This window comes from Zootoca vivipara, chromosome 9 (genome assembly GCF_965207765.1).
Source record: "Zootoca vivipara chromosome 9, rZooViv2.hap1.1, whole genome shotgun sequence".
NCBI classification, from domain to species: Eukaryota; Metazoa; Chordata; class Lepidosauria; order Squamata; family Lacertidae; genus Zootoca; species Zootoca vivipara.
In genome coordinates, this window is record NC_142592.1 from 2,617,781 (window position 1) to 2,630,799 (window position 13,019).

At 44.3% G+C, this 13,019-nt stretch overlaps 1 protein-coding gene across 9 annotated transcripts in view; it reads right to left on the bottom strand.

Annotated features, from left to right (window-relative positions):
* ITPR2 (inositol 1,4,5-trisphosphate receptor type 2) overlaps positions 1–13,019 on the bottom strand; it is a 264,276-nt gene that overhangs the window by 161,234 nt on the left and 90,023 nt on the right. For all 9 annotated transcript variants that reach the window (XM_035127537.3, XM_035127538.3, XM_088652318.1 and 6 more), the window contains 7 exons: positions 11,072–11,213; positions 8,803–8,964; positions 6,907–7,079; positions 6,525–6,644; positions 6,240–6,425; positions 4,117–4,368; positions 1,634–1,778 (listed from right to left, as the gene is read on the bottom strand). In XM_035127537.3, coding sequence (XP_034983428.1) covers positions 1,634–1,778; positions 4,117–4,368; positions 6,240–6,425; positions 6,525–6,644; positions 6,907–7,079; positions 8,803–8,964; positions 11,072–11,213 — 1,180 coding nt within the window. The remainder of the gene's footprint in view (positions 1–1,633; positions 1,779–4,116; positions 4,369–6,239; positions 6,426–6,524; positions 6,645–6,906; positions 7,080–8,802; positions 8,965–11,071; positions 11,214–13,019) is intronic.

Genomic DNA, 13,019 nt, shown 5'->3' on the forward strand with positions numbered 1-13,019 from the left:
GTTGTTATACTTTGTTGAGTCTAGGATGGATTTTTTGAGAGGTGGACACACCACTGCCTCTTTAAGGGCAGCAGACCCCCCAATGCACAAGGAGGTGTTTACCAGACCCGTGACCCATTTGGTCTCCCCACCCCAGCTAGGTTTAACAAGCCAGTATGGACAAGGATCTAATGAGCATCACTGCAAGTATCCTGTCCACATCCTCAGGCCACCTCAGCTGGTACTGTCATAATTAGGGTTGCCACCTTTGGTTGGGCAAAATACAAGACAGGTCATGCAAAATAAAGGACAAATTGGGGGGGATTGGGGGTTAAAATTACTTTACCTGATGCAGAAATGACTTCAAAGCAATCCATTACATTTATCAAATGGAAGCTATCAGTAACTACAAACATTCCAACAATATTGAAAGGAAATCCTCCCCACCTGCTGAATTTCTGCCTATCAGAAGGAAGATAAATGTAGAAACCCAGCCAAAAAAGAAAAAAAATAAGAAAGCGGGGAAGAGATAGCAACAAATTATTAGTTTTGAAGTGGCTGAGGTTGCTGCTCCAGGAAATGTTTTACTCGTCCTCTTAGGCAATGTTTCTTGGGTCCCTAGCTGTCTTTGGATTACAATTCCCATCACCCCTAGCTAGTAAGACCAGTGCTCAGGGATGATGGGAATTGTAGTCAAGTTTGGGAAACATTGTCTTAGAGCCATTGGAAACCCAACCCAGAAGAGCCTGCTGACTGGCAAGCTCTATTGGCTAGAGTGGAGTTTCAACCAGCCAGCTTGGGAGGGCAGGCTAAACCTCCAAGGTGCCTAGCAAGCTGGCCTGTGTGAGACAAGCAAGTTGGGGTGAGTGCACAAAGGAGTAAACATTAATGCCAATTTTATTTTTTCATGACTTTGAAAATGGGACAAAAGGCATCACAAATGAGACAGGGAACACTGCTGCTCAAAAATGGGACAATCTTGTTTTTTAAGGAGCTAGTGGCAACACTAGTCACAATAGCAGCAACTTTATCCTCAGAGTGTTTAGTCAGTGACAGCTAGTTACTATGTACTCCAGAGGTCTGCCCCTTCATCAAGATTAACCAACCTACAGCCACACAGAACAGCTCTGTTGGACAACTCCCAGAGGATGCAATGGAGGCAGTAAAGTAGGATCTCTCACCGCCACATGATAGGCCCAGTTATGAGCCTGAGCATATGCTCGGTTGACTCCTAAGTACGTTTTGCGCCACTTATGCACCAACCCTCTCCCAGGCCACCTCACTGACTGCAACTCTTAGCTGTACCAAGCAGCAAAATGGACCCCACAGTGCTGGAGCAATTATATCAATGGCCCTACAAGTCTCGCCATTCCATAGGGCCTTAACAGGATCAACTGTGCTATCCATTAAAATTGTACTGAACCCACCCTCTGGCTGTTGTTGGGTATTCTTAATAACCTTCCCCACCCCATACTCGGTTTGGTAAATTCAGAATCAGCAAGACCTCAAGTGGGAAACTGCATGTGCAATGGTGAGGGAGGGGGCAGAGAATGATGGCAAATCAGCTGATCTTCTGCCACTGCTTCCCTTTGCTCTCTCTTTTTTAAAAAAAGTTGAAAAGTACTCAGTACTGGCAAGGATAACAGAAAAATACCTCAAAAGTTAGCTTGTTCTTCTGTTTGTCTCCAAAAGGAAAAGGCTGGTTCACAACTTCTTTCAAGTACTCCTCTACAAATTCCATTGTCAAAGCAAATTTCCTCTTCATGTCATTTCGTGAGGAATCTGTGAAAGAGTCGTACCTACAAAGCAAGACCATGAGCAAAAGCTGAATAAGTGGGAGTAAAGGTTTAATAAATATTTTTTGGTGCCTCACAAGCACAAATGTTTGATAGGTTGTTGACATCTCCCAAGAGCTTCTCACAAATCCCCAAGGAAGTTAAAGAGGAGTTGGAATCATGAGAATCAGCGTAGACCTCACCATTAATTATTACTATTTGTAAATTTTATACTGCTTTTAATTTAATAATTAATTTGTTTTTATTGAAAAACATCCAGAGTCTATATTAAAAGGTGGGGTAAATAATAAATAAAACAAAAATTAAGCTGGACTGTACATCCCGTTAAGCAGCTGATGATATACTCTAGAAATCTACTACACAAACTCAAAAGGTCCATCCTGAAGATATATAAATAAGCAAGGCTCGTCGAAAACAACAACAGAAACCTCTACCTCAAAATAAGGACCTCTTTCATGAGCCCGTCTCCTTCTATGAATGGAAGCTCTTTTGGTTCACATATAGAATCCAAGCTTATATCTACACACAGCAGGAACCCGTAGCCTCTTCTGGACACCAACGTAATGCATGCATTTATAAACTTGTATTAGCCATGCCCATTTGTTGCTGTTTTATGTGCACACACAGTGTGGAACCCCAGGCAGCAACTCACTGCAGAGCGTTAGTCATTTAATGCAAAACCTGAGGCTTGTCAGCAACGGTACTCTAAGGCACGTGAATGCTAATTTGAAGCAGTTGCAATGCAGAAGGCTATGCCACATAGCTTCTTCCTAGGGTTAACTATGCCCCACAAAAAGGGTGGTATTGGTAGTTTTGTGAGTGGCAGGTGAATTTAAAGAGCTTTCATTCAGGATGAGGTAGTCACTGGATGATTACGATGGTGATCTTCTTCTTCTTCTCCTTCCCTTGTTATGGATCTTCATGGTAAAAAAAAGTCAATACTAAAATGTTATACTCTGTTACCCACCCAGGACAGAAACCTTTTCACTTTCATGCTGCATGAAAATTATCAGGTTTTTATTCTCAGAGATAATAAGAAATATTGTGTATGTCAGGGTTGAGACAGACGAGGAGGAGTGGTGGCTAGCTCCCCCTGACAAGCCCCCTCAGAGGAATCTGAGGAATTCACACCTGGGGAAGACTGGTGGAGGCACTCCTCGGAAGAAGAGCAATCTGACAGGGAGGAGGGAAGGTCAGAACTGCAGCAACAAGTCGATCCAGAACCAGGCCCCAGTCAGGCAGGTTATCAGATGACCCCTTCCCCCCTCCCTTCTCTGCAAAGGAACGCAGAGCTGAAAAACGCCGGCTGCAATTAGAAACAGCTGCAGCTCATAAAAAGCGGGAGAGGGAACCTGCTACTTAAGAGAGAGGCCGGCTGGCCACTCCTCAGCGTCTGCAACGTCGTTCTGAAGTGCCTAGTTGCCTCGCTCATCTTGTCCTTGGTTCCTGTGATCCTGATCTGGCTTTCCTGACCCCGGCTTTTGGATTTCTGCCTTGAACTGACTTTGGCTACTCTTGACTCCACGTAAGACTTCTGGCTTCCCTGACCCCGGCTTTTGGACTTCTGGCTTTAACTGACCTTGGCTACTCTTGACTCCCACGTAACTGTCTGACTTCAACTGGCTCTGACCAGACTGTTGACCTTGGCTTATCCGACCCTGTCTGCTGCTCTTCAGTGTGCCTACTTGCTGGCACCCTAACAGTATACTGCCTTTTAAGTTCTGGTCTGGGAAAACAGTGGGATATAAAGTAAATAGCTATAATAATAATAATTGCTTCATAAGAATGTAAGAAGAACCCTGCTGCATCAGAACCAGGATCCATTTAGACCCATAATGTAAACCAGAGTAGCCTGCCAAGGTTCTTGTGTGCCGCAGAAGTATCTCACCCAGTGGGGCAGAGTTGCAAGATTAGCTTCCTGCCAAGATGGGGAGGGGCAAGTTTGGGCACACCGGTGGAGCTAATCCACTGCTCTAGACAATGCACTTGTACCCTGCCCCCTTGTTCCTCTCCCTTCCAGTAAGAGGCACTGCCAGGAAGCTAGCACTATGGCCCCACCCCACAGAAGCAAGCCACTTCTGGTATGCTCAGAAGCAGGCAATGGCCTTGTCTTATTTGTCTTCAGAAGACTGTATACTGCCTCTGAACATGGAGGTCCCATTTAGCTATCAAATCAGGTAGCCTATCCTACATGAATTTGTCAAATCATCTCTTAAAATCAAGTAGAACTGTGTCCATTATGCCTTATTTATTTGTTTATTTTTATTATGACTACTCCTACAAATGAATCTGCCACTAATCAGTGAATGTTCCATTTTGTTTGTTGCAACAGGGAACTCACTCGTGGATAGTGATCTTGGTAGGGATTTCGGTCCACAGCCTGGCATACTTCACAGGCACCACTATCTCCTGGGGATCTCTATCCACATGCATATGCAGCAGGAGACGGCAGAAGGAGGCTCGCAGGTCGTAAGGCAGGCTCTCATCCGACATGCAGCGCAGGATCAGATCCACCGACAGCTGCGTGGAAATCTGGTTTATAGCCAAATACTGGCGATCCAGACACATTCTTGCAAAGAGGTTCAACTGGTACCTTAGAAAAGGTAATAAAATAATGTCATTTCCATTTCTGTGTTTGTTACTCAATAACCTGGTTGCTAAGGTACCAGTCTAAATGTCTGAGAAACGTTACATAAACTCAACCAACACATTACTGGACTATGGCTGTTAGACTCTTGCTCAGTTATAAAATAAGATCCACATTACATGGTGTTAGGCCTGGGCAATGTATCAATACATCACCCAGGACTGCCATGAGGGCCACAGCACGATGGCAGCTTCACCCGGTGGTATACCAGGAGTGAAACCGCCACTGCTCCTGAGTCCTCCGCCTCCAGCACCCAGCAGCAGGAACAAGTGGCACCAGCTGGGCCTGAGATTGGGGTGGGGGTGGGGAGAAACGGGGACAACTGGGCACGAGGTGAAGGAGGCTTGAAATCGGTGTGTGCATGTGTGTGTAAAGGAAGAAGCAGTGAGAATTGGGTGTAGGGTGAAGGAGGCTTGGCATTGGTGTATGTGTGAGGGAAGGAGCAGGGGAAATTGTGTGTGTGTGTGTGTGTGTGTGTGTGTGTGTGTGTGTGTGAAGGAGCAGGGAGAATCTGTCATATGGTGAAGGAGGCTTGAAATCAGTGTGTTTGTGTGAAGGAAAGAGCAGGGAGAACCGGGCATGTGGTGAAGGAGCCTTAAAATTGGGGTGGGGGTGAAGGAAGGAACAGGGAGAATCAGGCGTGTGGTGAAGGAGGCAGAGAAACCAGCTCCTCAGGAAATTAGCTGCCCCGATGGGAATGGAGGCTAGTGAGTGATGCAAAGCAGGGAGGCAGGCCTCATCCTTCCCCTCTCCTAAGTTGTTGTGTGTGTTGCATCCCCTCCATTTCATATTGCAGTGTTTGGCTGGTGATACATCACGAGGTTGAAATGCTGACATCGCCCAGCCCTACATGGCGTACATAGCACTACTCCGAATAAATCCCTCAACTGCGTTGAAATTCTTGCATTTAATAGCAGTTTTGCCAAAAGCCATGCCTAAAGAAAATGATAAGGACACAAGCTGATTTGTGGATTCCAAATCAATCAGCTGACTTGCAGTACAATCAATCTTATGCACTTTACTCAGAAGCCTGCTACAATGTGTGTGTGTGTGTGTGTTGGGGGAGGGTTTTCTTCCTGGTATATGTGCCAACAATTGCAGTCTTAATTTAATTCAATGAAACAACTTTAGCTTAAATGAAGACCTATCAATGAACTGAAGATTGTGCATTAAACAACTCAGGGCTTGTTCAGATTTTATTTCCCCTCCAGGAAATGAAGCAACACCAAGTTTGATTTAATTTGATGTTGGTATAACTTTACATTCTTCTATTAGCAGAGTATCTTACACGGGGCTCTTTATAGTCTCCTAGCCATGCACTGATCAGATCCACATTCTTGTAGCTTCAACAATGCGAGTGGGTGTTCCCATGCCATTCATCTGACCCCCAGTGAAGTTTCTTTCACAGATCAATAGTAGTCTTTACCCAAAATACTAATTTAGTCCATACCCAGCAATGGGTATGCTTTCAGCCTTGGATTACATTGTACAAAACACCATTGCAGAACCTTATAAACACAGCTTTGTTCAGACATTGTTTTCCAAAGTTTATCCCACTTTCTGGTGGAACCATGCTGGAGATGGGTGTGTGTTCAGTATATTTTTTCTCAAAGGGAAAATTCTTACCTAAGTAAGTACCAAATTAATGCTTAGCTCAGGACTCCAAAATTTGTGGAGTGTGTGTTGTGGCCTGTTAGGTGCTTGAATTCAGGCAATGAACTCTGAGGACACTGAATCCAGAGAACACAGAAGGAACAGAAAGGATTAACTTGTGTCCTGTGGGACGAATAATTCACCTTTTTGGAAAGCTGCTTTACCTGTAATAAGTGAGGACTTCTAAATCAGCTTTGGTGCCCTCCTTAGCTTCTTGGGCAAGATGCCTGATTGCTTTGCCATGAGGTTCCTTGTTGCTATCAATCCAGTACAGCCAAACCTCTTCCTCGTCTAGATCATCAGAGAGGGTGGAGCAATCCAAGGGGTTGTCCATTTGCACTGAGACCAACCTTAAAACAAACAGTTTACACTATACCTATGGTACTAATGATCTACTTAAAACTGTGTGAGACAATGTGAAATAATTAAACAGAGGTCAATTAACTTACTTGGTCTGAATGAGAATATCAGCATTTCCTGGGCTCAGCATATATTTGCAAATAAGTTCCTGAGTGACTGGGATTGCAGTTGTGTTAGAAACACACAAGTCTGACAGATAGTCCAAGAACCTTGAGGTGAGGGGGAGATTAACAAGAAAATGGGATGGGTCACACTGTAGGAATTTATTGAAAAGAAACAACACAATGATTATCAAAAGTACCCTATCCGTAAAATACTGAATGCAAATTTATATTACATATAGTGCAAAGTCTATGTAATCTATCATTTGTTCATGATCACAGGTTCATGGTCACAGATACACAGATAAAAAGATTATCAGGGTACAATTTTTTAAAAGAAAGCAAAGAAATGGTGTGGGCTAATTCAAACCTTGGCTCTCGATTCCTCCTAAGTAAATTTACAAACGTCTCTATTTCTTTAGCTGTGATATGTTTCTCTAGTAGCTTCCTGTTGTTGTGCAACAAAGCTGTGATTGTGTCTTCTGCCAATATATCATAGCCGATCTGAGACTGCATGACGCAGAAGTTCTTAGCAATGTATTCCTGGAAGAAAATCCCAGGGTAGTCTGTCACCAGCTTGAAAGATGGAAGTTTCCACACATGACCCACACCCCATTTTTGACCAGCAATATTTAGTTTGATAGGCAAGTAGATGAGAGACCATGGTTCCTTTCTTTAGGTCACTAGAAGCATACTCCATATCTCCTGGGTTTAGCTGTTTTAGTTGAGTTTCTATCTTGACCCTTCTCAAGGCAGAGAAGCCATTAAAATCATTAAAACACAGGTAAACAACAACAAATAACCCAAATCAATCAAATCTTTTCCATGTCTAATTATATTAAAGATACCCCAAGAGGAAAGTTTGGCTCTTCTGGAGTTGGATTCAGGTTTGGACTTTCACAGAGCTCTGAGAGAAGGGTTGCTCCACAACTGAGGCAGCCACCAAGAATGTTGGTCTGTAACAGCTGTCTCCAACTTGGTGCCCTTCAGATGCTTTGGACTACAACCCCCATCAATCCCAACAAGCATGGCTGATGCCCATGTTGGCTGATGTGCTGTTGTGGTCCCACGGAAGAGCCCATGGAGCAAAGCCTTTTGATGCCTTTTGAGCAGGCATCCCCAAACTGCGGCCCTCCAGATGTTTTGGCCTACAACTCCCATGATCCCTAGCTAACAGGAATTGTAGTCCAAAACATCTGGAGGGTCGAAGTTTGGGGATGCCTGCTTTTGAGCTTCTACCTCCACTTCTGCTAGGCTTCACCTCTTTGTGGAGAACTAGAGTCTCTTGAAGGTCCACCCTTCTGGCCTGACAAAGGGCACCTCTCTTGCATTCAGTGGCCTTCCACCTGGTGCACTCCTGGTGCCATTGGACTGGCAAGGTATTACAGAGGCGCCATAGACTCATAGGACCGAGGGCCTTCTGGCGGTTCCCTCGTTGCAAGAAGCCAGGTTGCAGGGAACCAGGCAGAGGGCCTTCTCGGTAGTGGCGCCCGCTCTGTGGAACGCCCTCCCATCAGATGTCAAAGAGAAAAACAGCTACCAGATTTTTAGAAGACATCTGAAGGCAGCCCTGTTTAGGGAGGCTTTAAATGTTTAATAGATTATTTTATTTCATTTTTCTGTTGGGAGCCGCCCAGAGTGGCTGGGGAAACCCAGCCAGATGGGCGGGGTATAAATAACAAATTGTTGTTGTTGTTGTTGTTGTTGTCAGATCACCTCCTCACTCTGCTTCTTTCTTTACTTTTATTTATTTAAAGATTTCTATCATGCCATGCATAGCTCCCTGGAGCCCTCATGGAAAGAAACCAGCAAAACAATAAAAGCAATAAGAAGTCAACCATATCAGTTCAAAAATTCTACACAGTCAACAAATCAACCAATAAATGGGACCCATTTTTTAAAATAAAAATATATATCAGAAAGCAAGTCAGTTCATCAAACAAGATGGGTTAAGGGGGATGTCCTGGGAACACAGTCGTTGACAGCAGCAAATTAATCCCACCTTCATCTGTTTAACTCCAGGTGGAGTCAATCATAGCATAGAGATTCCAACTCAGCAGCACCTCATGCTACTATACTGCACTTGGTTAAAGTAATGGAATTAACAATCCACAGTCACACTGAAAGTGAAATGTTGGTTCCATAAAATCAAGTTGGCCTCACTCTCCTGCAGCAGTCATCCCACTGGATTCAATGAATCTGTAAACACAACCAAGGAGTCCACTGTATACAATCATGTAGCCACATGAGAAGGCAAGAGAAAAACCTGGTTTTTCCTGTAGTCCTGCTGGGAATGCCGGAGGATTCTGTAACAAAGTCTCAGCATGTATTTGTATGGGGCATATCTCTGGTCGCCCAGATCTTCAAGTCTCAGTATGGCTCCTTCTCCCGCTTTGTCTTTAAATGGAGCTTTCAAGATCCCAAATATCTGCTCATATACACATAGAGACACATAAATACAAAAACAAAGTGATGACTAATGGTGGGGAGAGAAAAACAGGGTATTTTGGTGAATCCAGTGAACAATATATTAAATAAGCATTTTGAGCCAAGGGGAAAATAAAATGTGCCCCACCACTGAGGCTGAATCAATTCAGCAATGAAAATTGCATGGCATTCTATATGTAATTTTCACTATGAGTTCACTTCATCCTCCAACAGGTCACCTACAAGAGCAAGACAGGAGGAAAGTGGTCACGATTTTCACCCTGTGCACCAGCATGCTGCCTGATAAACTTAACTATGGTTTAAAAGTAACAGTGATTTGCAGTGAGCTGAGGAACCCGTGGCCCTGCAAATGTTGCTGGACTACAACTCCCATCATCCCTGGCCATTGGCAATGCTGGCTGGGACTGATGGAAGATGGAGTCCAGAAATATCTAGAACACTGACTTCTCAACAAGGGGGCATCTGAACATTTCAGGGTGTGTGTGTGTGTTTCCATTAAAAAAAGATGTGATCTAACCAAAAGATTAACAATATGAAAATATTAAAGTATGAAATGTTATGTTCAGAGGATGAGAAGATCACGTGCAGCTTGTTGCATGATCTGCATGTCATCATGAGTGCAAAGAAGTTCAACGTGACATGCAATATACAGAGCGCAGCAGTTCATCATGCACTCACATGTTTATTTATACTGCTCATTTCCACTAATTTTTAGAACTTTGAACATACCATACACTACTGCTATTACATATTAAATTATCCTCAATTTAAGCCTGAGGTTTTTTTCAGTGTGCTATGTGGAGATGGAATTGTGCAGTTGGAAAAATGGACAGAAAACTGGATGTGTTTGCTGCATGTGTTTATTAAGCACTTAAATGACAGATAATATCAGGGATGGTATGCATATAAATTAGATGAGCTCAGTGTCTGTATGTAAATTACCCAAACCATATTAAAACACCTTCTTTTGGGACAGACAATCAAGGCCTGCATTTACTTTTGATCACAACGCTTGCCAAATATTTCACCAATGAAAACTATGTGTTTTTACTCTTGCTTTCTTGAATGAGCACTGCATTCACCATTTCCCCCACAAACACGAGAGCTGGAGAGAGAACTTCAGTTGAGTATGAAAGGCATAAGTGATCTAGTTAGTGAGCCAATCCAGAGAATGCTACCAATTTATTACTCCCTGCTGGCTTTGCTCACCGAACTCATCCTCAGGCTTTGCAGATTACAGACCAGACCAATCTTATGCCTGCATTGAGTCTGAAACAGACCACCTAGAAACCCTCTGAAAAAGCTTCACTGCTTGGCAACTTGATTATGCAGACAATAAAAAATATTCTGGAAAAGGAAACTGAGCTGACCATTCTGCTGATTGCAGAACACACTGTGAAAACGATTTTATCACTTATGTTCAGTCCTTGTCAGAGCATCTCCAGAAGGACTTTTTGGAACACAAGTGTGATTCAGTTGCCAAAGATGATTTCAAACAATTCCCTTCAGAAAAAAATTGGTTGAACTATCTCCCTGTATATCCCAAAACAGAAGAGCAGGCTCTGCGCATCATTGTGACATTTTCATACACATGCCTTTCTGTTCTTTTAGCTATTGAAACAAAACCGTGCAGCAGGCTGAAGCTGAAAGAGAAGCAAGATGTCTTCTGCCTTCCATGGTGCCCAGAATCCAATAGCTTGTGACAAACATGCAGAATCAATGTTGATATTATTAATAATAAAAGCATTTTTTGAAATTCATAATTTTGTGCAGATTTTTTTGAAAATTTGAATAACTGTGGTTTTTTAAAGTTATAAGTACTTTGATTGATTTTTTTATTAAGCCCCAAAATATTATTTATAATTAAAATATTTCAATCATTTTGAAAATGCAAAGAAAATAATTAGGAGAGGCAGGTTTGAAGGGATTTTTATATTACCTAAAAAGGGACACTGGGATTTAAATGTCTGGGAAACACTGACTAAAGGGGCCAGTTTGCCCACCCCTGCCTTGAAGCGATATGCAAACAAAGCCACTGTATCTTTGAAGAATATGCTCCATATTAAATATTTCTATCAATTACATACCTGTGCCAATATATTTTGTTCCCTCATTAATTTTTGCCTCTCTCGGTTGGGCTTAATGACCATCACATCCAACACTTCCTGGCCATTATTGTGCACATCAGCAACAAAGAAAATGAGATCTTCCAACAGCTTGGTTACAAACCTATGTTGTTTGAAGAAGTAAAATACAGTGAACAAGTGTAGCTCTGTAACAAAATGTTACAGCGTGGAGAGATTCTGTTCAGGTTTCAACCACTCTTTCCTTTCCCACCACCCCAAACTCCCCGCAGTCAGTCATCATTCTGCACCCTTGCATCATGTTCAGTCCACATTGGGATGTTTTGATACATATTTTATCTCTGTTTTCCCCATTGGTTTCTGGATGTGGGGGTGGGAGTGGGAGTGGGGCTCAGTAACATCAAGTTCTTTCATTTCTTCATTGGTATCTATGGGCAACTTTCTCTTAAGTCCTCAATGACAACGGCAAACAGCTTCTCTGTATAATGGAAGAAGTGACCTATCAAGACAATGAAATACCGTGTTTCTCATATTTTAAGACATCCCTACAAAATAAGGCATGGCAGGATTTTCAAGACCTGGCGAAATATAAGGCGTACCCCGAAAATAAGACATGCTGGTATGGCAGGGCACGCCATGCCAAGTCCCGACCCAGCGGGACCCGGCAAAGGTCTGAGAGGGCGGTTCCGGGAAGCGAGGAAGGAGCAGGCAGCGGCCGACAGCAAGAACCTTCCGAGAGGGAAAATGGGACGACATGCCCAGGCGAGAGACAGGAAGAGGAAGACGGCAGCGGCGGCGGCAGCTGCAAGCAGGGACCCAGACAAGGAGGCAGCCGGGAGCGCGAGAGGGAGCCGGAGGGCGAGGAGGAGCCTCTGGCGTGGGGAAGCCGGAGGGCGGGCAGACAGGCAGGCCGGGCGGCTGTGGCGGGGCAGAGGATACGCTGGTGGGAGCTGGGAAGCAGGAGGAAGCGGTGCGTGTTCCGGCTCCTCGTGTACTGCAGCGCAGCAGCTCCACCCGGCCTGGCTCCTCCTTCCCTGGCGTGCGCTGAGCTCGCGCTGTGCTGCTCTCCCGCCGTCTCTTCCAGCTCAGCCAGAGCCGAGACAAGGACGCGGGGAAGGAGGAGGAAGAGGAGGTGGGGCCTCGGCACCCATGGCAGCCTCCTCCGGATGGGAGCAGCACTACACGGCGGGGAGCCCACCCTTTGCCGGCTAGAGCTCCAAGCCGGCGGCGGGACGCAGCAAGAGCTGCAGCGCGCACAGCTTGGAGCCCCAACCCGGCAGGACCCAGCAGCGTGCCCTGCTGAAGCACCAACAAAGTGCGCAACAGCCAGTTCCGGGTGCCGAGCCGCAGCAGGAAGAGGAGGCAATTTTTTAAAAAATAAGACACCCCCGAAAATAAGCCACAGGCTTATTTTCTTGAGTAAAAATTAATATAAGACGTGTCTTATATTATGAGAAACACGGTAGTTCTTTCTAGTGGGTGTATGTGTGCTTTCCCAATCATCTTGTTCTAGACACACTATTCTATTCCTGACTCCCACCCATTTCAAGTTTCCATGCCGTTCAATTATTATGGAGCTGTTTTGAGGGTTACTCACACACAGTTCCAGTTTTTTGCCCCCTGCAGTTTTTTGTACTGTACTTGGGATCTGCTCATACTTTTCTCTTGCCCCACAGTAGTGAAGTTTGGGCTACAGAAGCACAAGACAACTCAATAGGTATAGCTTGTTGGCATCCATCTGTCTCAAAACACAATGGAGTGTGCCTCTGGGGATGAAGTCAAACCGTTGTGTTAGCAGTGACCTCCCTGGGGCACAAGCTTGGGAAGTGTGTCTAGAGGTCCTGGGCTGCCCAGATGACAAGACACCTGCCTCACTGAAAATATATATAAAAGGATAAAGATATAGATAATATAGATAATAATGAATAATGATAGCTTTCACATAACCATA